The sequence below is a fragment of the Schistocerca serialis genome, chromosome 4 (assembly GCF_023864345.2).
Source record: "Schistocerca serialis cubense isolate TAMUIC-IGC-003099 chromosome 4, iqSchSeri2.2, whole genome shotgun sequence".
NCBI classification, from domain to species: Eukaryota; Metazoa; Arthropoda; class Insecta; order Orthoptera; family Acrididae; genus Schistocerca; species Schistocerca serialis.
In genome coordinates this window covers 199587989-199614689 of record NC_064641.1, presented here as the reverse complement: position 1 = coordinate 199614689, position 26701 = coordinate 199587989, and the positions used below count along the sequence as shown (strand labels likewise).

At 38.8% G+C, this 26701-nt stretch overlaps 1 protein-coding gene across 1 annotated transcript in view; it reads right to left on the bottom strand.

The window, feature by feature from the left end:
• LOC126473887 (dipeptidase 1-like) overlaps positions 1–26701 on the bottom strand; it is an 804013-nt gene that overhangs the window by 8703 nt on the left and 768609 nt on the right. Inside the window, exon 10 of the mRNA XM_050101224.1 lies at positions 22839–22977. Coding sequence (XP_049957181.1) covers positions 22839–22977 — 139 coding nt within the window. The remainder of the gene's footprint in view (positions 1–22838; positions 22978–26701) is intronic.

Sequence of the window (26701 nt, the reverse complement as noted above, 5' to 3'; positions counted from 1 at the left end):
GCGAAAACTTGGTCTTTATATCCAGTCGACTCGACTCTTACATCAATATACATGGTGCCGTAGCGTACTTATATACTTCGCCATCTCCTTAGGGAGCGAAGGAGGAAGCTAATTTGGACGAAAATATAATACTTTACCGTGGTTATAGGCTGACACATTAACAGGCATTTACAGCTGAAAGAAATCTGCAGGTGTCCATTCCATTTACTGATCAGCCAGAGCATCATGACCTCCAAGCTATAGCCGGTATGTCCACTTTTGGCACAGGTAACTGCGGTGATGCGTCGTGGAAAGGAAGCAATGAGGCCTTGGTTTTTCGCTGGATGGAATTGGCACCACATCGGCATTCCTGTTAATTTCGCGGAGAAGCGCAATGAGTTCTGACGCCACGTAAAATCACAACCCAGATTTGTTCGATCGGGTTCAGATCACAGGAGTTGCTGTATTTCTATAACCACTCCATCACAGTCTTGACCTTTTGACATGGGGCATTATCTTGTTGAAAAATTACACTGCTGTCGGGAAACGTGATCGTCATGAAGGGGTGTACGTGGGCTGCAACCAGTGTAAGACACATCTTGGCCGTCATGGTGCCTTGTACGATCTCCACTGGACAGATGGATCCCCATGTGAATGTTACTCAGAGCAGAATGGAGCCGCCCCCAGATTTCCTCCGTCAAGTAGTACAGATGTCGAGCAGTTGTTCCGCTGGAAGGCGACGCATTCGCGTTAACACTTGATTTAAGAATCAAGAAAGAGGATTGTATACGTAGAAGTAACTTGCAGGCACTGTCAGGTTTCAGATTGACTAGATAACGATAAGGCAGAGATTTTGGAACAATATTTTATGCTGTCATACCCAGGTGTGACACTCATTACACATTATCGTATTCTTAGAGCTAAGTCGCCCTTAAATCAGTCTTTTACAATCTCTGTTCGCCTGAAATACCATTTAACTCAACGGATCGCTTGTCTCCCCATTGACAATGTCAAAGAATTACATTAATATGCTTTGTCAAGTGAAGGGAGATTATGGAATACTTGTCAAGGGCGACTTAGCTCTAAGAATACGACAACGTATAATGATTGTCTCACACTGAACAGCATTTGAGACGAGCTAAAGGTGGATCGTCAGTGAGCCGTAACCGCTAATCATTACAGAAAATTTGCGATCTTGACGTGGAATTCTTATCCACACATGTTTTAAATCAACGGATCGCGAATCTCCACATTGACAATGAGAAAGAATAACAAAGATAATGAAAGAATAGAATCTAATGTAGGACCAGTAGGTCGACTGCATGCTCAATTTCTTTAGGTAACCTGATTATCTGATACCAGTTTACCCTCCCCCTTCTCCCCCCCCCCCTTCCCCGATCCACGATTCCGCAATTGAGTGATTTTCGGTATTGCTAAAATTTCTTCTTTGGTGGATGGACTCGAACTAGGCGCCAGTCGTTATCCATCTTGACCGAGTGACGGCGGCACCAGATCTGCTAACCGGACAACGGCCGAGAGAGCGGTGTGCTGAACACAACGCCCCTCCACGCCACATCTCGATAACGTCATTGGCTTAGGTTGACACGGCGGTCCATCGGGCACGTTCGGCGCGTGGCCAGAACGTGGGTGCTGTCCATATTTTAGACCTCCTAGTCCTTAAAGAATTTAACTTCCGTCTGCAAAACAGCTTCAAACTTCTGATTAATTAGCAAATAGGTTCATGTATTAAATGTTTTATGTTAATTACACAGTCAAATATAGTATAGAAGCGGTTTGATGTAATGTTCAAAGATTGTTGGTGCACAAAGTGCACTAATTATGAAACCTTTTTTGATTATAATCTGGGGATTAGGCCTTTCCTTTTAAGCAAGAGCTTGTTTTTGGAGCATGCGAATGACTATGACCTCATATCTACTCAACACGTGTCACACAGAGATATTATTTTGCAGCTATATTCTTTTGATACTTTCTTTCTGTCTGTTACCAACCGGCTGTCAAATGAGTTGCGAATGGATTTAATAGTAAAGAAATAATAAGTTAAAATAACAGGCTGATGTTGAAGTTTTATTGAACGAACAACAAAAATACAGTAATGGATAAACTTTTTACTTTCATCGTTTTGTTGTGGTGTCAGTGAAACGTAGCCTCGTAAATGTTTTGAATTATGTGGAAGTCATTATTTATACAACAGTGTAGCTTTTTTGCAGTTTTTGAAGCAATTAAAGTGTTCCAGATTTATTTTGCTCATTCAAAGAAAAACGAAGCCGTAAAATGAAACACGATGAAGGAACCATAATGCCTATGACTACCGAAGAAGGTGTAGTCCTTCTAAGAGAGCCAAACTCGCCACTAGCGGGAATGGGCGCATACCCATGTGAGGACAAAAGGTGCACGGTCCCGGTCGAAGCACACACTTTCAATGGTCCCAGTTGATATTTGTCAAGACCTATAAGCTGCTAATGGTCTGTACTTCATTTTAACTTCATTATTCGAGAGCTGAAAGATCACGAATGACATCTGTTCTTTCCGACATGTCCGAAAGAACAGATACCATCATCATGTAGACAAGGCTTACCGGCCAATGATCTTCTTCAGTGCGAATGCCCTCACATTTCTCAAACTCTTACGGGAATCAGCAGATTGACTGCCGCGAGTTATGGGTATAGTGGGCAGGGACACTACAAATGTAGTGTGTGGACAGTAAGTTGGAAGTGTAAGTTGGAGGTGTGGGTATCACGAGGAGAGTGCCAGAGATAAGTCCATGCAGTCGCACTTTCCTCTGTGTCCTCGATGGCTCAGTTGGATAGAGCGTCTGCTATGTAAGCAGACGGGTTCGAGTGCCGGTCGGGGCTCACATTTTCAACTGTCCCCGTTGATATTTATCAACGCCTCTAAGTAGCTAATGGTCTGGATATCATTGTAATTCGAAAGCTGCAAGATGACATGTCCTAAAGAACAGATACCATCTTCATATAAAAGGAGCACAAGCTCGCGTCGGCCGTCCACTACACTCAACAGTGCTGAAAACCGAGAATTGAAGGCTTCAAAAGAAGAGAAAACGGGGCGTGGTGTTTCTTGTGACAGTGGAAGGAGTACGGGAAATGAAAATTCATCGAATATTAGCACAAGGGTACGGAGAGCACTGTATGCCCGTTCTAAAAGGCACGACTTGACAGAAGTGCTTCACGAAAGTAACGATGTCATTGGCCAGCGATGCAGTATCCGGAACGCTACACCGCGCTACTACATTCAGAAAGTGGTTGCCTTCATTATCGAAGACCGGGGAGTTACTGTGATAGCCAAGGTCCCAGAGGTTGCGCTGAACGTCTGAATTTGCAACGGACATGCACTCATCTTTGTACACTTGTTCCATTCTACGATCAATTTTAATTCCTCGCATTTCTTCCGCTGCCTGGATATACATTGCTCTCTTTACTCTTCTGTTACAGAACTGCGTCGAACATAGAGAGTGTTAGACGTGTAAGTGCAGGTACTGTGGTCGTTGGTACCCAGCTCCGTGTGTTAGTGAATTTTTCCCAGCGTCTCACAGTATTCCTGCAAACACGTCACATAATTTACTATCTGATGTTTTCCACACCGTCGTAACTTCTCCACTAACCGGACTACGCCTTTCAGTACAGACTAAAGTTTAACGTCCACATGTCCATACTTCAACACCTGACGTGCTGCTCAGAGGAAAATACCCATTAAGCGCTAGCTATCTGTACTTAAATGTCTTAACAAACCTTAAAATATACTACTCCTAATGGCTGTAATTATTAGTCCACAGATGAATTAAATACTGATTTGATGTTGCTCAGTACACTGCTCTCAATCACCAATAAAAATAGCTGCACTTACACTCCTAACAACTTGCATATTCAGAGTGGGTGATATTTAACTGCCTATTTAAACTTTGGTATAACTTCTTAATACTTAATTAATTTTCATGAAACGAAGAAAATTTTTTCCCTCACAGTGATTTACTACCTTTATTACATTACATAACATTTATGTCATCGCTGGTATCAATGGCGGACCATTGCGTAACTTCTAATCTTTTTGAACGGGCTCAGCTGGCATCCGGTACGCAGGATGACGATCTGTGGTACAGGTACCAGCAAGTACAGAGATGGTGTCGAAGTGTGAAACGTCCTCCAGCCTCGGTAGATGCAATGAACATAAAAATTTGCTACTCGAATTTTAAGGACACACATTCTGTATAAGATGTTACGAGAAGCTGTCGACCCACAACATCCAGGACGGAGGAAGATGCACAAGTCCTTATGTTCATCGGAAGTCCTAAGATGTAACAAAACTAGGCACGTCACGAAAGTGGCTTAAGATTACATGCAATTCTAATTGTTGTGAGTTGGATTTTCGTCCATACAAACCACATTTCCGCCTCGAGTTATCGCCTGAACACTGTGATCATCGTTTGGAATATGGAGAGGTGACAACTGCTTGGTATGAAGGATGGTCCGATATTTTTCGGTAGTATCCTGTGCTCAGATGAAGCCGTGTTTCATGATGGGAAGTTTGTTAAGCGGCATAGTCGTTATTATTGTGCAACAGAGAATCAGAATGTGATGGCTGAACAAAGCCAACGTCGCCCAAAAGCCGCTGTGTGGTGCGGCATTGCATCCACGATGGTTGTGTGTTCATATCCCACTCGGTTCACAATGAATTCAGAACGTTACCTTTATATGCCTAATTTCGATATCCGTTTTCGAGCCGCGCTGTCTGAGGCTCCTGCACTTGGTTCGTGCGGCTCCCCCCGTCTGAGGTTCGAGTCCTCCCTTGGGCATGTGTGTGTGCGTGCGGCGTGTATGTGTCTGTTTGTGTGTGTGCGTGTGTGTGTGTGTGTGTGTGTGTGTGTGTGTGTTGTTCTTAGTGAAAGTTAGTTTAAGGTACAATAAGCAGTGTGTAAGCCTAAGGGCCGATGACCTAAGCAGTTTGGTCCCATAGGAACACAAATTTCCAATTTTCCCGTTTTTGAGGACACTGGCTAGGACGTTGTAACCCCTCGAATGGTCAACAAGGAATCCAGTCATAATGCCCTGCGATTTCTTCCTCTGGGAATGGGTGAAAGAAGAAGTTTGTCACACAAAATCAAAAACCCCTCACGAATAGAAGGAGTTGATTCGCCAATTTCCTCCAAAACCTTCCAGTGGATTATCAGCAGAAGGCAGTGGCAAATATTCACATCCATCTACAGAAACTGGTAGATAGCAGAGATGCTTATTTTGAATATTAGCAATTCATAACAATTTTACCATTGTAAGCTAAAATTGTTTATTGTTTCATGAAAAATGATTAAGTATTTAAAAAGTTATATACAATTCTAACTGGGTGTCTCGCTCACCATGTACATAAGTTATTTGCCAGCCAATGCAATTTCTTACGAACACCGTATGATAACTTTCCGACAAGAATACAGTAATCTTGTCATCCCAAATCTTCGTCGCTGAACTAGGTATGCACCGATAACAGTTCAAGGTTAACGAGCTCTAATGCCTCGAACGATAGCAAAACTGTTTGGAATTTTGATAAATTGTCGGCACACTTTGGTGGCATAATTTCATTTTCTGTTAAGTGACATTTATAGACAATGTCATTAATTAAATTCTCTCTTACTTCACAAACCTTATTGAACGTGCAGCATAGTGATACTGCTACGACAGCCAGCTTGAAATTAGTTACTATCCTAAAGGCACAAGGCAATTTCAGTGCAGATCTATCAATTTTCTTCTCCTGTTTCAATTCCTTTTCTGTGTACTATAAATAATGGAACGAAACTGGATTGCACAATTGGTCTACTTGTCACAGAGAAGGGCAATTGAAGTGGACTTATATTTCCAAGAATGACACGGAAACACGTGGCAGCGAATGCCAGACATCTGCGATGTTGTTCCTGCCCGTATCTTTCTGTCATAGCCAAGTGAGATTGGCTGTGTCTTAGGTTCAGCGACATACGCTATCAATTTCGCGTAGCTCAAAAGAGAGAGGACCTAGAATATCGGCCTTGAGAGTTAGTTTCTGGAGAGGTTTTACAGGCTGAATAGTTGTATTGATTCGATATTTTCCTACTGAAAATGAGCCATATTACAGGATTACCCTTCAAGCGGTGAAAATTACAAAAAAGTAGCATTCGTCCAGTGTTACTAATAATCTTAGTTTCTATGGTAGACATAAACATGATGTCTAAGAAACATGGTTCTGGTAACGAAATTTAAGCTGCGGAATCTTGATATAAACCGGTTTTGACTGATCGGCTTCGGAAGTATTAAAATATGTGCATCTGACGCTAAAATGTAAGAATTTACATTGTCAGTTGTCAGCAAATCTGTGATAGAGTTTCAGATGCGAGTTACTGTATGGTACCAATGCGCTAGGCATGTCCATTTTTGTACTCTGATTCTTGGAAAACTTAAGAAACACGAAGATGGACGACATAATGCGAGGGATTAAAATTTTTCAAAAGTTCCACAAGTCGACATATTCCCATTTTGTATTTCCCTACTGTTTCGTGTTGCCCATATGGAAATTGCAGTCAGAACTGAGGAGACAGAGCAACGAGAAAATAATTGACGTCATTTGGTCACTGGCTGAAGATCCTTAAATGTAAATCCTCCAAATGGCAGCTTTCATCTCGCAAGATGTTGTGCATTCTTCTTATTACAGTGTTTTGCACACTGTTTTTGTATAATGTTCAGGGCTTGAAAGTGTGTCTAACAGTGATGAATGGCACTGCAGAAGATATAAAGTTACTGGTAGTTGTAGAATATTATTGTTCCATGTAATAGGAAGGGAAATATTGAGATATACAAAAACAATACAGTAAAGACAGCTAAGCTTGTAGAATTATAGTACGAAGATCATAGCGGATTAGATATACCAGCAGGACGACTAGAACTGAAGTATAGCCATACTGATACAGTACTACTCTCTTCAACTGACATTACTTGTATAGGTCTGGTAACAGTTATGTTGCGAAGTACTCATCTCAAGCAAACTAGAGTCAGCCATTAAGTTAACCCTGTTGGAAGATACATAATATATGAACCCACGTTTCGTGTCTTGGAAAGAAGGAATTCTCCGAGTTACTTGGGGAGGAAAATTACTTGAACATTTTCAGGCAATGCTATGCTACTAGCTAGAAAAAGGAGCAGCGGCTTATAAGCTCATGGATTAACATACATATATGAAATAAAGCAAAGCGTCCATGATAAGAAGAAAGCCGATGTAACCTGCACATCAATTCTTGCCCTGTAAGGGAATCTCATGATTGAGATTACTGCACACTAGAACTGCAATTGCAAGTTTTGGTGACGGCTGGGGCACACATGTTTCACATGAGAAACACTGATGGTGAAGTTAAAATCTCCCCATCTGATCGATGTAGCAAAGCACATTGTAACAGCTAACTAAATCGTACACGTGCAGAAAGGTAAAGTTACACTGCAATGAAATAGGATTACTCAAAGGCTAGGGAAATAGTGTATGACCTCTGTGTTTTTACTTCACTCAGTTTGTTATCCTATCTCGATCACTTTTGTTACAGATATTTTTATAGCAGGCAGCTAACAGTCAATGTGCTGTGCAATCACGACATAGAAAGTAAGAAAAGCAGAATGTACAGAAAATTTTCTCTTCCTATCAAACCTTAGGACAATACCATTGAAATTTTGAAGTGAAGTTCAAGATACCTTTATTGCAATAAATCACCTAAACAAACGTTTACACATTTCAACAAAGCAATATTTTATTTCAGGACAACAATATCAACAGACGAGGTACAAAAGTCACTCAGGTGAAAGAAGACCAAGCAGTAATAAAATCTATATAAGAGAAGAACAAGGCAATGGCAAATCAGTGAATGCAATCCCACAGTCATGTAGATGATGATGAGAAAGTCGATTTCTAGCCAAAAAGGACAAAAGAATTAAACAAACTGGAAATAGTAACATGTGGTATATTATGGAGAACAAACTACTAACAATATATTGAAATAATAATCAAAGCTCTCGAATAAAATGTCATGTGAGGGAAAGACGTGGGAAAACCTAATGGGTGACTCGGTACTAGTTGCTGGGCCCAAAAGAGCGGCAGTAGCTATACTTTTCTTCACCAATTAACATTACTCTTTGACCTCCCACTTGAGGATACTATCCATCCTACCGTCTACAGAATGCTTTCTCTGTGAAAATATTGGTTTCATCAGGAACGCTATTATAAAAGAGTGCATAAAATTAAGTGATAGGAAGCGGACTTAAGAACATGGCATTGGAAAACAATGACAATTATGAACTTCCGGAATACTGAAACAGTAACGGAGAAATTTCATAGACAAGTGGAAGCCGCAATGTAGCAACATCTCTGTATAGAACCTAAACACAAGCCATTCCAACGTGTCTGTTTCTCCATTTGTATAACTGTGTTTTTAAAGAGAAGTGTAAGAATTTTTCACTATTAATGAAGAAGTTGAGAAATCATACCAAATGTCAATACAAAAAATGCAAGATATTCATCAGTCATTTTCAAAATCCTAACCACCAGAAAAGTTGCACCAAAATAAAGCAAAATGGTGGTTCGCAATAAGCGTCAAGTAATTGTTGCACAGGATTAAATTAAAACTAGGGGAAAAGTGCGAAACTTTTGCACTTTTAAACAATGACAGTATTTGGTATAATTGTAGTCGTCTGGATAAGAGTATTTGTGGGAATACAGAGAAATAACCTTTAATAGTGAACAGACTACGTTAATTTATAATCATGAATTTGTTATACATCTTTGCGTATATATATATATATATATATATATATATATATATATATATATATATATATATATATATATATATGCACATAATTTTGAACAGATGGTCATCATTATTATCTGAATATATTAAGCGTTTAGTAGAATAAAATGTTATCGGTAATGAGGTAATATGAAAAGCGAGTCTCTTATTCACGATTAGTAAGTTCGCCTCGTAGGTATTAGGCTGAGCGTCCACGACATCCATCGTTAAAGTCTGTTTTATGTTAAAATTCTCCACAAACAGCAAGTCTTAGCGAAAAATCGGTATGCAATGTCACAATCCAGTTAAAAATCCTTTCCAACGATACCTCATTCACCCTAGCATGATTATCATGTGCGGGAAAAAGGGACGTCGCGCTATTTCTGTTTAAGTCTTATATGTGACACGGCGATAAAATATGAAACAATGTCGTGTTGTAAAAATATGATGTGCGAAATGAAAGCCATTACAGTGCCTCCAAAAGATATAATATTTATGAAGAATGCTTTGTTTGCTTCGGACTGTGTTTGCTTTGGATAAAATCATCAATCTTTCTGGCGTAATAAACAGATAAAGCGCCGCCAGAGAGAAAACTGAGAAACTCTCTTTTCTCTCACTGTACCAGGAGGAAGTTGTGTAACAGCACCACCGAGGCTTACTGCTAGTGTAACGAAAATGGTATGCATTATAGATATATTATTTCATGCTTAATTTCAGAATATAATTCAATAGCTAAAATTTTAACCTGCTGTGTTCATTTCCGAAAAGCTCCTCTCCTTCAAAGTAAGCACGTAAAAATTTCTTACGGCCATAAGCCATTTCGGATAAGTGTGCATCGCGGCCATAAGCCGCTAACAGTCTTATATGTGCGTAATAATTTGCGATCTTCACGTGTCTTCTTACATAATAATGCAGGAACGAAAATCCAAATAAGAATAAACACTAATAGAGGGATGTGCAGTACGTTGTTGACTTGAGAAATAATAGATATGATTGTGCGATAAGTCTTGAAAGTCGCTGGTGGCAAAAGGTGACTCTGGAAAAGATGAAGAGTAATTAATGTTTCCGTCCAGCTTCATATCTTGCATTCCATACAGAAACTGTTCATTTACATTTGTCTGATTTTGTGAATGTCCATACGTTGATAATAAAAATGTTTCTGCCTAATACTGCTTTCTTCACTCTGAAGAAACAGTTCTGTTTTTGAATGGTATCCCCTGAGAAAATTAAAAGGCTAATTTTATGGCTATGGCATATAATACCTCAGTTTCATGTATTAGTACACGTCTACACTTAAGAGTAACACGATATAATGCAAACCGATTCCTTAAAGAGCCTTGAGAAGTACATCAGGTACCTTGCCAAACGTTTGATCCAACCGGCTGATACCATTTAAAAAATTCTATTCTATATTAAATGCAAAGCACGTAGGATAAATCTTACAACAAGCGACCGTGCGCTTCTAGTTTAATTTCGGAGCACGTCGTGGTGAAAACCAATATGAAAATACTAGGCATCATGTGAATATACAGCAGCAAGAAAGTACAGTAAATAAATAACTGTTTCAATTAAGCTTAGGATAATGCAGCTATGCCGGATGGGCAGCAGTTCTGTCACTAAACGGACGTCAATTTGTTTCGGGAATCACTATCGGACAGGGCGATTTCGGAGATCAACTGCCTGTCACACGTCACTGACACACATGTCACGGGGCACCTGTTGCCATTCTCCGTCCGTCGACCGGGTATCGACAACGACTCTTACTCTCTTCCTGACAACTGGATGTCATACTTATTTTAAATTTACGTCAATAATGCGAAGTTTTTTAACAACGCCTAAACGTTAGGACTAACTCCACTCCTGTGGTCTCGTATTAAAAATAACTCATATTTTAGCCTTTCCAGTTGCATCAACTGTAATGCAAGATTTTCTTAGCTTTAGTCCTCATATTTACTGCAGTGCTATAACATACCTTCCTTATCTTGCTTTTCAATGTAAGAAGCTATTTCTCTGAACGTTCTCAGCTTTTCTGCCTCGCTTAAACAGTTATTTTGTGACAGCTTATATAATAGTGTGTCAACTTCGTGACATGGTGTGTGTAATACTGTAACGTGAAGCATCGGCTCCTACTTCTACATGGTCGTGCGGTAGCGTTCTCGCTTCCCACGCCCGGGTTCCCAGGTTCGATTCCTGGCGGGTCATTTTCCTTCGAGGACTGGAATAGTGTTTTGCAATCATTGGTTTGCCTCAATTCTCTTGTGTAGATGAACAAGAAACAATCACCGACAGCTCTCGATGACTCAAGCTATGCATGAATATGTATAAGGGACGTTAGTGGAGTACGTGCCACACGCCGTATCTGTGACTCGCACTGGCATTAACACTACACACGATACTGCAGGAATCTACATCTACATCTACATCTACACCCACATGGATACTCTGCAAATCGTATTCAAGTGCCTGGCAGACGGTTCATAGAACCATCTTTACAATTCTCTATTATTCCAATCTCGTATAGCGCGTGGAAGGTATGAACACCTATATCTTTCTGTACGAGCTCTGACTTCCTTTAATTTGTCGTGGTGATCGTTCCTCCCTGTGTAGATCGGTGTCAACAAAATATTTTCGTATTCGGAGGAGAAAATTGGTGATTCGAATCTCGTGAGAAGATTCCGTCGCAACTAAAAACGCCTTTCTATTAATGATTCCCAGCCCAAATCCTGTATCATTTCTGTGACACTCTCTCCCATATTTCTCGATAATTTGAACATTTTCGATATACTCCCTCAGTCCTATCTAGTAAGGATCCCACACCGCGCAGCAGTATTCTAAAAGAGGCATAGTGAGTACACAAACACTATGCTTCTGCAAGAACGAAGTACCTGAAGTAACTGATGGAATATGTGAAATTCTTATCGTTTCAATAAGTAAAAGAGGCTGCGTTTTTGGATACACCGCTAGTATCAGTCAATGAAAAGAAAATACTATTTAGTGCCTTTTACACAGAGAACATGCGTTTTATTAAGCAACGACTTCACAAGCAGAGTACCATGGTGAATATAAGAGGAAACTGATCTTTTCGCTGTCACCATTGTTGCTTCGTTACGCTAATCTGAAATATTCTTAGCTCACACTACAACTAGTTAGCTTGGAATTTCCCGTATCTTCTTCCATACTCTATAAAGTTTGCTACGTCATTTGCTAGTATTGTTCTTTGTTCATTGTTCCTGTTATGTGCAATGTTAAACTGTTGGTCTTCTACAGTTCTTTTCCCATCAGCCACACCCATTCACCCACATTCAATTCCGGGCATTTCAGCACCTGAGCAATAGGTGAAAGGACATAGCTTCTTCCCTCCAGATACTGGTCATTCTACTACCACTATTGGTATTACTGTTATACTAGTGTCATTCATTATTATTATTGTGTTATTGTTACTTTCTTTAGCAATCATAGGGGTTATCTGTTACACTTATTATGACAAACTTCCACATTCAGATTTTGTAGTATCATATCATTGGAAAGGTTCACAGAGAAAAATGATAATTTTCACTGTAAGACCTAAAAAAGACACACACACACAAGTGGCTCAGCCTTCAAACGACGATCATACTCACTGAATATTAAGGTAACATATTTCGCTAGTACTTGTTAGGATTTAAATTTTCTCTTGTATGTGTAAAACATATTAAATATTCGTATCATATATTCGTTATCGTAACTCTGACCTACTACGAGATAACACAACATTAGTAGTAATCTAGAACATAAGGTGGGAACATTTGGCCAGAAAATTTAGTTAAAACTTATCTAGTCACATTATTAAAGGAATCGAGCTCCACTGACTTTCCAATGCTACTTTAAAAAGACTGACTGCAGCGTTTTGGTGAGAAACATATGTTAAGGGAAAGCTGGAGGATCAGTTTGGATTCAGGAAAGGAAAAGGAAAGAGTTATGCTATTTGATATTTGACAATAATAAGAATAGGAATGGTGTAAGTTAACAGAGAGATTTACGTCTGCTTCGTTGTTATTTATGAGGAGTTTGAGGGAACTAACTGCAGTATCCTGGTGCAGACAAAACATGTTATTGTATGTTTGGAAGTCTAGTCGACTGGCAAAGGAAATGTACACTTGTAAAGGATATGTACATAAAATAAAAGTGGTAGTAGAGTTTGGCGGAGAGTAAACGATTAAGACGCGCACGGAAAGAGTTGTTAGGTAAGGACATTGTTTTTAATCAATAATTTCAGTACATATGCTAAGGAACGACAAAACTTATTAGAAAGAGCGCAAGGGAACTCAGCAGGAGAAGAAAAGGTATTGCAATAAGGATGGAGGTGTTCTAGTTGAGGAAGGTCTACATTTTACTTAGCGGGATTATTAAATGAGGTTAAGTGCAGGACGGACCAAACAGTTGAAAACTTTGGAACATGTGAAATCTTTAAGCACCTACGTAGTTCGGTGAAAGAAAATATAAGTTGAGTGGAGGATATAGCAAAAAGATTATTTGTGAGAGAAAATTCTTTGGACAAGCTGAATCTGATAGAACTATGGAAGTTATTCACTAAGTGCTTAGTCAGGAATATAATATTATGTGGCATCCTAACGTAACAGCCAAACAAAAACAAAGGAAAGAAAAATTATTGGACAAATCTGAAATGTATTTGCAGAACGTATTGCTAAAAGTGAACCTGACAGACAGAATGGTGAGTGAAAGAGTGCTTTTAAGCATAGATATTAAAAGAAAACTTATATAAATATGTAGAATAAATAGCCCCGATGTACATTGCGAAGAAATCGCCTACAGAGTAGAGCAATCGAAAGACAGAAACTACTGATTAGAACGAAAGTAATAAGAACAGCTTATATTAGATTACATAAAAATCTCCCATGCCGTTTGCTGAAGGAATCAGTGAGAACATTACTTTTTACTGTAAAGTTCGTTTCTGTGCCGTTTACATATAAATTGGTTAAGAGCTCAACGGGTCTGGACTAAAATCATTATCAGGATCACATAAATAATTATTAGCCAGTGGTTGCGGCAGTCTATGCCAGGAGTTAATCTTCCCATGACTTCCTATTTCTGGGAACGTTGACTACTAGGGCTATCTGACGAAACTAGCGGCGAAGAAGTATTAATGAACTGTTGATAGTAACAAATCATTAGCCTTTCAGCAATTTATGTCAGTATTTAAGTAAGATAAACTACGTAGTATTGAGGAAAAGGCACAGTACTAAGGATATAGAAGACCCACCGGTCGATGTCGGTCAAAAAAAAAATATGAAAGAAGAACACTTTGGAACAGGGCAGGTATGCGTAGTGTAAGCAACTTTTCAGTAGAATTAAGCACTGGCTAAGTTTTTTGTCAACAGCACAGTAATTTTTAGACTTGTCCTAGAATATTTTATATGTCATCGTTCCGATTCAGTGTGTTTCAAATGATAATCCGCAGATCATCGGTAGGATCGACGAGCTCTATAGGTATTTGTGTCATTCATCATATAACTGAAACTACACCAAACTCTGTCATTTCGTCGATGACCTCACACTTTTTAATGTTCGCATTCTGTTGCTAACGTTCACACTGCTCATATCTCTTGAAATTGTTATCTAAGTCAGACATTCTGTTGTCTTCACTATAGTGTAAGCAACGAAGAGACTGAAAACCATCTTAGATAGATGGTCATATTATATAAACAGGTCAGGAAGAGTGCGAGGCCTATCACACTCCATGGGGAAAGATATGTATGACATTCGTTTCACTAGTTGAGTTAGCGTCAATTAAATTGTATTATGACCTCTCTTAAAGGATGGTACGAAACCATTGACATGAAATTCGATTAATTAAACATTGCCTAACGCAAAAAGTAATACCTTTTTTCTTTGGTTGCTCAGACGCTTTTTGTCACGTATGTGTCATCTTTTGTGAGCCAAACTTATTTCTATTCAATGTAATACAAAGTCCACTGTCATTTACTTATTGTAGGACAAAAAAGTATATCTTCATCATTTTGTTTAGCTTGATTTGATTGGACATGACAGAATAAAATTGCTGGTGAAAATTGATTTTTATCGGTTGGTTTGTTTCCCCTTTAACGGGTATGACAGCGCGTCATCAGAAAGAATTCACTGCGAAACATTTTTGTGTTTGAAAAACTTGTATGTGGGTAGTGTTTTGTGTATGTCACTGTACTTATATTTTTCAGCCTGTTTTGCATCTTGGCGGATATCTCTCTCTACTGCAATTGTGTACACTTTTTTCAAAACTTTTCTTGTGTCCTTCACTCTTACCTCTTTCTTCCTCATATTCCTTTTTCACAAAACAAGGATTTGATCAAAGAGTCATTGATGGGCATTTGTTCATTGATTTCCTAGTGTTCAGTGAGATGCTAATTTTGATTGTTTCTTGCGGGTTATTTTGCTTTTTCTGCCGGGATGGGTGTGGGGGGGGGGGGGGGACTTACTTGCGGGTTATTTTGCTTTTTCTGCCGGGATGGGTGTGGGGGGGGGGGGACTTACTCGATGTGTGTGTGTGTGTGTGTGTGTGTGTGTGTGTGTGTGTGTGTGTGTGTGTGTGTGTGCGTGTGTGTAAAATGAGAGACTGTGTGATAGTGAGAGTGAGAGAGAGAGAGAGAGAGAGAGAGATAGAGAGAGAGAGAGAGAGCTGGAAATAGGGGGAACAATGGTTCGAGTAACAGACATGTCTGGATATTTTATAGTGTTCTATTACCAACTTGTTACCTTGGGGAGTAAGCGTATAATTCATTTAGTGCTGCAAAGAATGTCTTTTGCACAGTGGTGTGTTTTCATTCAAAACTTTACTTTCATGTATCATAGTATTTTTGGCATGTGGTAGTTCACCTCTTTGTGAGACTTTGATAGAGACTATCGCTTTCTCTATATCAGTCTGAAAGTTGTTTACTTGGTGGTTTTCCTGTACGAGATATGTACCGCCATAGTTTGAGACTCTGAGGTTTACATAAGTTCACTTTTAAAATTTCCTCATGTTTGACCTACGTAGACTAATTGGCATGAATTGCAGATCTCACCAGATAATCGCACCTTCGAAACATTTGTTTGCAGAGGCGTTCTTAGTGCCCAGATTTTTCTGTACAGTGTTAATTGTTTATTCAGCATGACCCCACTCTGTAGACATTTTTGTTGCCGTTTATTAGTATGTGAATACTGTGCTTTTTATTATCTGTTCCTGATTCCCTGTATTTGCATTCCTGGATCTTTGTTGTAGCCAATAATTTATACATGTTTTGTCCTGTTTTAATTTGCTATCATATTTTTTGTTCAGTCTGTGTTAGTTGTGTGTTGTATCCATTTCCTCTGGCTATCATGTGTACTGTGTTCAGTAGTGATTTTTTAAGTGTGTGTAGCATGTGTATGAGATTGGTGAGTCTGTGGCATGTAGCTGAGTTTGTCATGTAAAGGCTTTACGTCTCTGTAGCACGTGTAAATGACATGTGAATCTGTGGGTAATCTGAAAGGTTGTGGACAGGTATACTTGTGACTGTCAATTTGCTGAATATTCCAAACTCATGTTTGTTGTTGATTCAGTGTACCGTTGTGCCTAAGAAATTAAGTTTCATGTCTGCTTCTGTCTCAATGATGAATATAATTTTAGGCGGAGCTATACTGATATCACTGTGTAGCTGTTTTATTAGCATGTCTCATTCATCTGTCAAGCAAATGATGTCCTCCATATAAAGGTATCAATATACAGCCTTGTATTCGACTGGATGATGATTTCATTTAATATTTCGGTTTCACTGAGATTTGGGAGTGTGTTAGCAAGCAGAACACAAATCTGTGAGTCTACTGGTAGGTCTTTTTTTGTAGGCAGAATTAGTTGTGTTCAGTTATAATCTTTAGGATGGCTTCAGTTTCGCCTATGTGTGTATTTTCTGTGTTCCCTTGTATCTGCTGTAGCTCTTTAATGATGCTGATTATTTCTCCTACTGGTACAATTGTATACACAGATGTGAAATCAAGAGTTTTATCTACTTTCTGTTGGTGTGGTATAATTATGTTTTTAACAGTTGGTTACTGTTTTGTATATTCATGCTGTGCAATATCTGTGTTACTGCAAGAGTGCGCCCACATAAGTGGTATGATAGTGCAGTTTTGAAGTTGATTAGCGGTCTAACTAGACAGTAGTGGTAGTTACTTTTGATAAACTGTTTAGGTAGAGTGCTTTGAGATTCTTTCAGCCATATATTTTGCTTGATATTTGGTGGTGATAATTCTAAGGGTTTATTTGAAATTCCTTATTTATTTTTTGGTTCCTTGTGGTGGAATAACTGATCAATTGAAGGTTGTTCCCTTCTGTGAATTCTATTCTGTTGCTGATTTGTACAGCTTCACTAATAAATAAATTTGTTAACATCGAGTATAGATTTAAGTGTCAGGAAGTCGTTTCTGAAAGTATTTGTATGGAGTGTAGCCATGTGAAACGTGAACGATAAATAGTTTAGACAAGAAGAGAATGGAATCTTTCGAAGTGTGGTGCTACAGAAGAATGCTGAAGGTTAGATGGGTAAATCTCAAAACTAATGAAGAGGTATTGAATAGAAGTAGAGAGAAGAGAAATTTGTCCCACAACTTGACTAGAAGAAGGGATCGGTTGGTAGGGCATATTGTGAGGCATCGAGGGATCACCAGTTTAGTACTGGAGGGCAGCGCAAAGGGTAAAAGTCGTAGATGGATACCAAGAGATGAATACACTAAACAGATTCAGAAGGATGTAGGTTGCAGTAGGTACTGGGAGATGAACAAGCTTGCACAGGATACAGTAGCATGGAGAGATGCATCAAACCAGTCTCTGGACTGAAGAACACAACAACAACAACACTATTAAATATGAGGGTGCTCCCTTTATCCTCACCCAAAAAGCTGAAAGAAAAGCAGAAATTACTTGCTGATCCTGGATTTATGTTCTTATAGTTATTTGTTTAGATTTCTGGATTTGTTTTGTTCCGCTGTTTTTGATTTAGAATTTATGTGGGATTTGCTCTCCTTCATTGCCTGTTTTATCTCTTCTCCCACCAGTTCTTCTGCCAAGTTTGCACTAAAATATGGTTTTTTCCTACTTTCCTTCTTGTTTTTGATGTGTTCTGTTATATTAGCAGCTCTTATATTTTTTGTGACACATGTTGGTTTTTATGATGATCTCAGTATTTTCAAGTAATACTCATTCTCACCTTCTTAAGTCTATGACACTGCCCATGTCTCTCATGTAACACGCATTGAACACCCAGTATGTCATCGTGTTTTATTGATGTGGTGGATTTCATGATTTTTTCAGTTTTATGTTTTGTGTTTCTTTCTTCATTTTCATTGCTGTTTCTGTGAATGACATTATTCCCCATCTAATGTCATCGAATTATGTTTTGATGACATTAATCGTTTCAATGTGACTTTGTTATAAAATGGTTTTAACTACTATTTTTAAAGATGCAAGAAAATAATGTCTTATTTTAACAAAATAATTTCTGCTTTTCTTTCATCTCCTTGCACAGTAGCTGACATGTGTGACTTTCTGTTCAAATGAACATTTTCAAAACCAGAAACTGAGAAAGAATTTTTTAAACCTAACATTTAGGATAGTTTTGTGCGGATATGCTGTCGTATTCCTGAGAGAGCTTTGTGAGATTACAGAGAGTTTTTCGCAGACCTTTGTGAGAAATGCTTGGAATGCATTTGAGTTAAACATCTCGCTCACGCTGGAAGCTTCTTATGACACAGCTAAATTGATTATGTGGATGGTCAAAAGCATTCTAGCAGTTAAGACCTACAGAATGGAATATTGCCTCAACAATATATATATTACATATTTATTAGAAATATATATATATATATATATACATATATGGTAAATAAATTAGTGACTTAAAGTTATATATATATATATATATATATATATATATATATATATATATATATATATATATATATATATATATATATATATATATAACTTTAAGTGACTAATTTATTTAACATTATGATGCTCTCTATTTGTTCCAGATTAAAAGCACTGAGAAGTTTCATAAGCTGTTAGAACTTATATAGCTTACTGTTCAACATATTGATGATGTATGACAATATACTTGTACCACCGAATTTAAGCATGAATTTTCGCCCTTAGCGTAACTGTAAACTCGACAAACTAAATACCCATACATAAGACTTTCCTTCAGAGTTTCAGGACATACATTAGGTTCCTTAGAGGTAAGGTAAAAGGTATCAATTAATTGTATATTTCCATTAGCACATGTAGCTTCTATAGGCAATGGCCTTGCCGCAGTTTATACACCGGTTACCGTGAGATCACCGAAGTTAAACGCTGTCGGGCGTGGTTGGCACTTGGATGGGTGACCATCCAGGCCGCCATGCGCTGTTGCCATTTTTCGGGCTGCACTCAGCCTCGTGATGTCAGTTGAGGAGAGCGGTGTGCTGAACCCACGCCCCTCCTATCCTCATCCTCCACTGAGGATGACACGGCGATCGGATGGTCCCGGTAGGCCACTCGTGGCCTTAAGACGGAGTACATGTAGCTTCTATTCATACTAAAGTAACTATCTTCTTTGACCTAAGTACAAGACATGTTCCTCCTTCTTAAAATTAATGGACATTAACAACCAACTGACTTTGATCTCTTCCATCAGTAAACTATTATGGCTTTGGGAAAATGCTGGGGCAACTTATTTTGGGCTTTCAGCGTTATAACGACAATTAACAGCTGCGATACTGATGAACTTCCGGTATGCAGATGAATTACTTGCATTACATCTTTCAAATTCATTTATTAACCTAGAAGAAAATTAATCAGGTATCGTACTTCTAAAGACTCGCCACTCGAGCGGTATGGAGACGAACTCACAGAGTGCTTGGTACATTATTTCAGCGGTTCTAGCTTCTGCCTTCAGAAAGTGTAAGCCGAGGTCGTCACAGGCAAGTCACAAGTAGTTCACAGTTGTCCCTCTACCAGAAATAAATAATACATCTAGGAGTTCGTACTTCGTTAGCAAAGTCATAGTTACGACAACTCTCAAAAGTAGCTAGAACCCTGCTTTCTGCATCTGATGCTCATTTTGTATATTCGTTGTATTTTGTAATTACTCATGGAGTTCCATGGGCTTTCTCTCCTATCTATTCATACTAGTATTTTTTACTTACTATTTTTCCTGTCAACTGAATTTTTAGTTTCAAGTGGTATCATGTTTCCACTTTCTTTCTTGAAGTAGTAATAGCCAATATTACACACCCAGAACTTAGTGTTCCATACAAACTATTGAACTTTTTCCTCATTCCCATGTCAACAAGTGATACATTTCATAACACAAGCCCATCTTCTCCCGTTCCAATCCATCTCTCATGCATTCAATTTTTCGACCAATTTGCCTCATGTTTCTTACTACATAGGATGTCGTTCACAGTTTCCATATTCAGCGAGACGCTGATGTCTTACCCATAGATCCATAGATATTTACTAGTTTCGACTTTTTTAGTGCTCATTTCAAGTTATGGTCATGAATATGGTCTTATTTGTTCCACAGTCTTAGTATTGAATTTTATTTTCTCTTTGTTTAAATCAATACGATGGTAAGCTTTAATTAATTTATAAAATTGGGTAACCGGCCTTATTTACTGATGTTAAAACCAGCTAAGTCATTCTTTATCCCATATTCTCTCGTTTGTCCTCATAACGCTTACAGTGGAATATATTTCTGTACAACAGATTATAAACATGAGTTACGAAAATAATCAACTGGTAGTTCACACATTTTTCATCTGTGCCTTTTTGGTAATGTGATTGTAATGCTCTTGTGGTAATCTGGATGTTAATCACCTATTTTATAGATTTATGACCATAAAAGGAGGGACTCTGAAAACTACACGTCCCACAAATTTCACTAATTGTTAAAGTATGTAGTTGATTCCTGCTGATTTAATTGATATCAAATCACTCAGTACTCAACGAAAATCTGTCCACGTAAGGGGATCACCCCTTGCTCCTTCACTGGGTTCCCATTAAACTTTCGCTGCACTTCTTCGCCACAGTTCATCTCCACCGCACTGGCCTTGTAGGTAGTCCTACTATCTGCTACTTTTCTTCTGCAGGGGAATTGTCGATGTTTTCGGAGCATCCGATAAGCTACACGTGCTCCCCGGGTTGTGCTAAACGGCGGGCCCCTCACAGAGCTCAGCATTAGTTTACTGGATACAGTCTTTGCGAACCCAGGATTTGTGGGTTGGGGTCTCATAACACATCACCAGTCCTCTGTTATAATTAGCCCTTGACAAGTTTCAGTGACCACCCAACGGCGCATCAATGGACAGTTGTGGGTCTTAGGGACTGGGGATCTTGGGTTAAGATCCCTGGTCGCAAAAATGTTAAAAACTTCTATTAGAAAATATTCACTAACATGGTGTGCTGTGCGCCGATGGGAAACATGTCGTTAGCTGGTAACCTCTGGGGAAACCGCCGCATTTCAATTGTATATGGTTTATCCAGGGAAATGGAGTTCTGGAGCGCTCGAGCTGAAAACCATCGACTTCCAGCGGATTTGGTGGACTGGTGGTAGGTCAAACAAGATAACTCATGTAGGCAGTCAGGGACTTAGGGCTCCTTTACAGTAATTCAGTTAGGAGTAACAAAAAATATACTGGTCAAAAGGCGTTTCTATTATTTAAGAGGAAAGAGGATACTATGAAAAGGTTTAATCTTTCTGCATTCAAAAGGCTTTGGAAGCATTGCCTGCATTTTAAAATCTGTTAAGAGACTGCGCAATGGGAATCTGTTGGTCAAATATTGTAGATCACAACGAGCAACGAAACTCCAGAAAGCTAAGTGCCTCAGGAATATGTCAATGAAACGTACCAACGCATCACGTTGAATATCTGGTAGATATTCCCGCAGATGGCCTGAACGCCGAATAGGACAAAGAAGGCACCAATGAACTAAGTTGTTTAAATGAAAGGCAAGATAACGATCTGGTAGAATCAGACTCGTTCACGCATACTTTTCTATTTATATTTACTGTCTATAGCGCGAAACTCCAAGAGAAAGTCAAGGAAGTCTCCTTTCTAAACGTCTGGCGTTTTATCCCCTACCTAATGTTTTACTTTCAGTTACAGCGCTTTCAGCACACTTCTCTCGGATGTAAGGGAGAAGCCATTCGTGACAAGAGTGCTGAAGTCGTTGTCTCCAAATAGCAGCCACAAATCTAACTTTCGAAAAGTGGAACTGGCTAGTACTATATTTCTCTAAGTCATGGTTGACGTCAGCTGTTTTCATAAAAATATTTTCAGATCTTAGTTAGCACGTTTACTCATTGTATCAGTATTAATGTTATTCTTCCCTCATACATTTGCTAATTGCCCTTTTGTTTTACTTCTGTCTGAATAGTGGTGGGTATTGATTGAAAGAACTGTTTCATATCGTGTTCCGAGTCTGAAGATGTATTACCATTCAGAACAACGAAAAGTACGAAATAGGTTATATTCTCGTTATTTTGTAATTACTGAAAATCTGAATCATTGATTTTACAGCATATTGTTCATATAACTTCTGAGGTTAAATATGTGTACAACGTTAATTATGACTAAGCGAGTATTGCGTAATCATGAATATTCAGTGCAAATACGTATGTTTCTGTGACTGCCGGCTTAACGAATAAATGTGAATGGTTATGTTTTATTTTATTTACGTTCGAACAATTGAGTCTACTGCTGAAATAGTCTATCAATCTAACCAAATAATCCGACAAAACTACATTTTCAGCAAGCTTTACGCTGTACTAGAGTTTCATGTAAACACGTGAGATAAATATCAAACATCACTGTGCAAGGGCTAGAGGAACATTTACTGCGAAGAGTTTGTGCTTGCAGGGGCGTCTGCTTCCTTAATACAATTCATCAGTTTGCGTGATATAGCATTAGGAATCGAAAGGAAAAGTGTTGTCAGTAAGTTGTTCACGAGTGTTTTACATCAAAACACACCCAGATATGGGTAAGTTACCTTCTCAACCTCCCTGAAGACCCTGAGAAGGTTGAGGCCAGCCACCTTTTTCAGATCCTCCTCCGGCCAGTGCCCGTGCCTCAAGAGCTCCGTGAACAGCTCGGGATACATGGACACGTCTTCCAGGCCGCGCGGCGTCCTGAAGGATAATGAATCCATGGTTACGCCATTTACACATATTCATTTACTTCATTGTGTACCATAATAAATATTAGCAAAATGAAATAATAATACAGATTCTCATCAATTTCACCCTGCGTCTGAGACAGAGGGGGGGACAAGCAATTCATTATTGTTACTGCGACAAACTTTGTTCCTCGCAAAAATATTCTCAGAAAAAAAATCATTCGACTAACTATGAAATCGTGCTTTAGTCCCAGACTCGAAGCTGTAACGAAGATTTTCTTGAAAATTCATTTACAAAATCAGCTACTGATATACGACTTGATACTTGCCAACCTTTGTATCTCTGTGTATGTAGCGGGAAAATGCCTAAATTGTACAAATTTTAAGATTTCATTTATCCTAAACTAAACGGTAGGTTCCAAAATTGTTTAAATAACGGCATCCTCAGTTTCGCTCGACTGTGCGTGTTCAGTATGAACTAGGCATCAGTGCAGGTTATTTGCGAGTAGCGCCCACCTCGTATTTGCATTCAGAGACCGAGGTCGACATGCAACGAAAGACCGAAGAGAGTTCCATAGAGGGCAGATTGTGGGGCCCCGATTAGCCGGAGCATCAGTAACCAAGTCAGCCAACTTATTGAATGTTTCAAGAGCAACTGTTTCAAAATTCATGACAGCCCACAGAAAACGTGGAAAGACATCATCATTTAAATGTAAATCAGAATTAAATGACAGAGATCGTCTTATGCTAATACCAATTGTGTCAAAACAAGACAAAACTATGGCAGCTAAAGTGATTGCATAGCTCAATAGCCAACTTCGAGACTCCATATCTATTGACACTGTCTGCCAAGAACTCCACAAAGAGAATATTCATGGAAGGGCTGCTCTATCGAAACTATTAGTGACGACAGTCAATGCAAAGAAGCGTAAAACATGGTGTCAGGAGCATAAATTCTGGACGGCTGATCGGTGGAAACACGCCATACGGTCGGAAAAATCAACTTTTTCGTTATTTCCAACGTCGAGCCGTGTTTATGTCAGGAGAATACCAAAAGAAGCATACAGTCTTGATTGCTTGATTCCAGTGTCTAGGCATGGAGGTGGAATGGCTTGGAAAGCCATATCATTGTATTCTGCTGGTACCGTCTCTCAAAGGCCGTTACAGCGAAAGATTAAGTGAATATTGTAAGTGATCAGGTGCATTATTATTCACGTGTTCTACCCCAACAATGAAGCTATATTTCAGGACGATAATGCACCCATTAACACAGCCAAGGCAGTATAGTCGTGGTATAAGGAGCATGCAACTGCAGGGTCTTCCGTGGCCAGCGCAGTCCCCGGACTTTATCGAACCCTTGTGGGCGGTATTGGAGCTCAGACTCCGGAGCAGATTTCCGCCTCCCCCGTGATTAATGGATTTAGAACAGATTCTGATAGAAGAGTAGCATAAAATTCCATTGGGGACAATACGATCATTGTATGCGAGTATACTAAGGTGGCTTGCAGCTGTATTATGGGCAAATGAGGGTCCAACCTCTTATTAATAAGCCATTCCCAAGTAAGTACAGGTGTTCCCATTATTTTCCCTATCCCCTGTATGTCAGTGAGCTTAAAGATTTGCACTAGTATAAAGTCAAGGAAATGTTTCATGTGTTATTTCTTTCATCACCATCAGGAGGCTCTAGAGTTTAACGCTTTCAGTTCTTTACACACCCCTGTATCTTTTGCGTGAGTAAACATTTTACACTTAATGAGTCCGTTCATTTTTTCCATTGTATCGTACACGCGATTATTCCTATATTACTCCTCTGTTTTACGAGTGACGTTCTTTGCTGGCTTCCTCGAAGAGTGTTCAAATCACTTTCTTCTCATAGATGATGCTGTAGTTGTGGATTTCTTCTCATTTGCTTCCGTTATCTTTCATTTGCATGGACTACACGTCATACCACAGTCTCCTTGGTTAGACCTTGAAGTTTTTCTTGCAGCTTTCATTATTCCTTTGGATTCGGTAATATGTCTTGGATGGAAACATTCAGCCCACTTTTTATCTGCAAAAACCATCCTCTGAATTGAAATTATACGCAAATCGTCTCATAGTGCTTTGTCGAATCCAAGTTTTCTGACACTCGTGATGAGTAAACCAAACATCATCTCGAGAGGATAATACTTCAATTCGTTTTCAACTTCATTGGAAAATACTTTTCTGCTGTCATAAATTTTTATATACATTTGTGCGCTTCTGTTTTCGGCATGCCCTTCAATTGCTCGCTTGGGCCCTTTTTATGTGTGCATATTCATTTAACCCATGATCGTCATTTAGATTTACTGATACAGCTAAGTGCAAGTCATCTTGTCTCCACGTTCCCTAATGCCTCTCTCTTGCCATTCTGAAGAACAAAATAATTATTTTATCAACGATTTGGGATAAAAAATATATTAGAAAATTGGACACACCATTTCTAAGCTCTGAGTTGTCCAAATAATTCAAAATTAATTTTTACAGTTCACTACAGGAGGAACTTTCTTAAATTGTACAGGTACAATATCGGAAACTTGCAGCAGTTCATTGCAGGCAACGTCGTGATTTTCTCTTAGTCAATTTTTTACTATGAATCACCATATTTGTGACTGAAAACTACGTTTATCTCATGCGCATTCATCTATAAATAACACATGTTGCAATTTACGGCATAACACTAACCCTCTTCATCACGAATACAAAAAGTTAGATAAAACCTACAACAAATTCAGTTCAAACGATCCTTTCCTCAACATACACAGCTCACAGCTGACAATATGCGTTGAAGAAACACGTAGTTCACGCTCTTGTCAGTAAATATGGGATAGTGCAACAGGTATGAGTTTTATGGTAGCGGTACTAATTAGGAGATACTACTACATTGGTAACACAAGCGTTTCTCTATATCAGCACTAATTACTTTGAACTGATTTTAGTTTACTTGATACTTAATTTCAACTGACACTCAAAAATGGACGGAAAATTACAGGGTAAGAAAATGTGAAAAGCGGAATGGGATACATAGCTGTAGTCCAAATATCCACTACAATGCAATTAATAGCTAAAAAAAGGAGAGAGTAATATTTGCAGAAGAAGCGTAGCTAATATTCATGCCTCCATTATTAACTAAATATACTGTGGAAGATATTCTGCGATAGCTTGTCAAGGGAATCAAAATACGCGCCACGAAGAATGAAATAGATTACAATGCCCTGTTTGGTTACCTAAATGTTATGAATATGACTCCGCTATGACATGAACGTACCCCTCTTCATGAAAGAAAGGAACGGTCTACCAGGATAACAGCTTCAAGGATGACATGAAATCAAACAGACGGTTAAGATGTAGAAAGGTAGAGCCTATATGAAAAAATGTTCAAAGGAGATGAAGATAAGATGTGTGTACAATGAACATTATAACAAACCAATCACTGAGCTTTACACCAAATAATAAGAGAAAATGGTACTCGAATATGTCAGAAATACGCTTAATAGAGAGGCGTCAACGGCAAGTGCTTTATCAGTGTCTTGATGCGTTATCAGCTAAAGTAATCGATCAGTTTCAGAAAGTCTACCGACAAACCTGAATCTATATATAGAACACAGTTTCCCTAAGAAAACATTAATGGTCAAACGACTGAAAAACGCACAAGAGAGTGCATTTGCTTGCATTTAATACAACGTAGTAGAAATGATTTAAAGGATGCAGAGTGAATG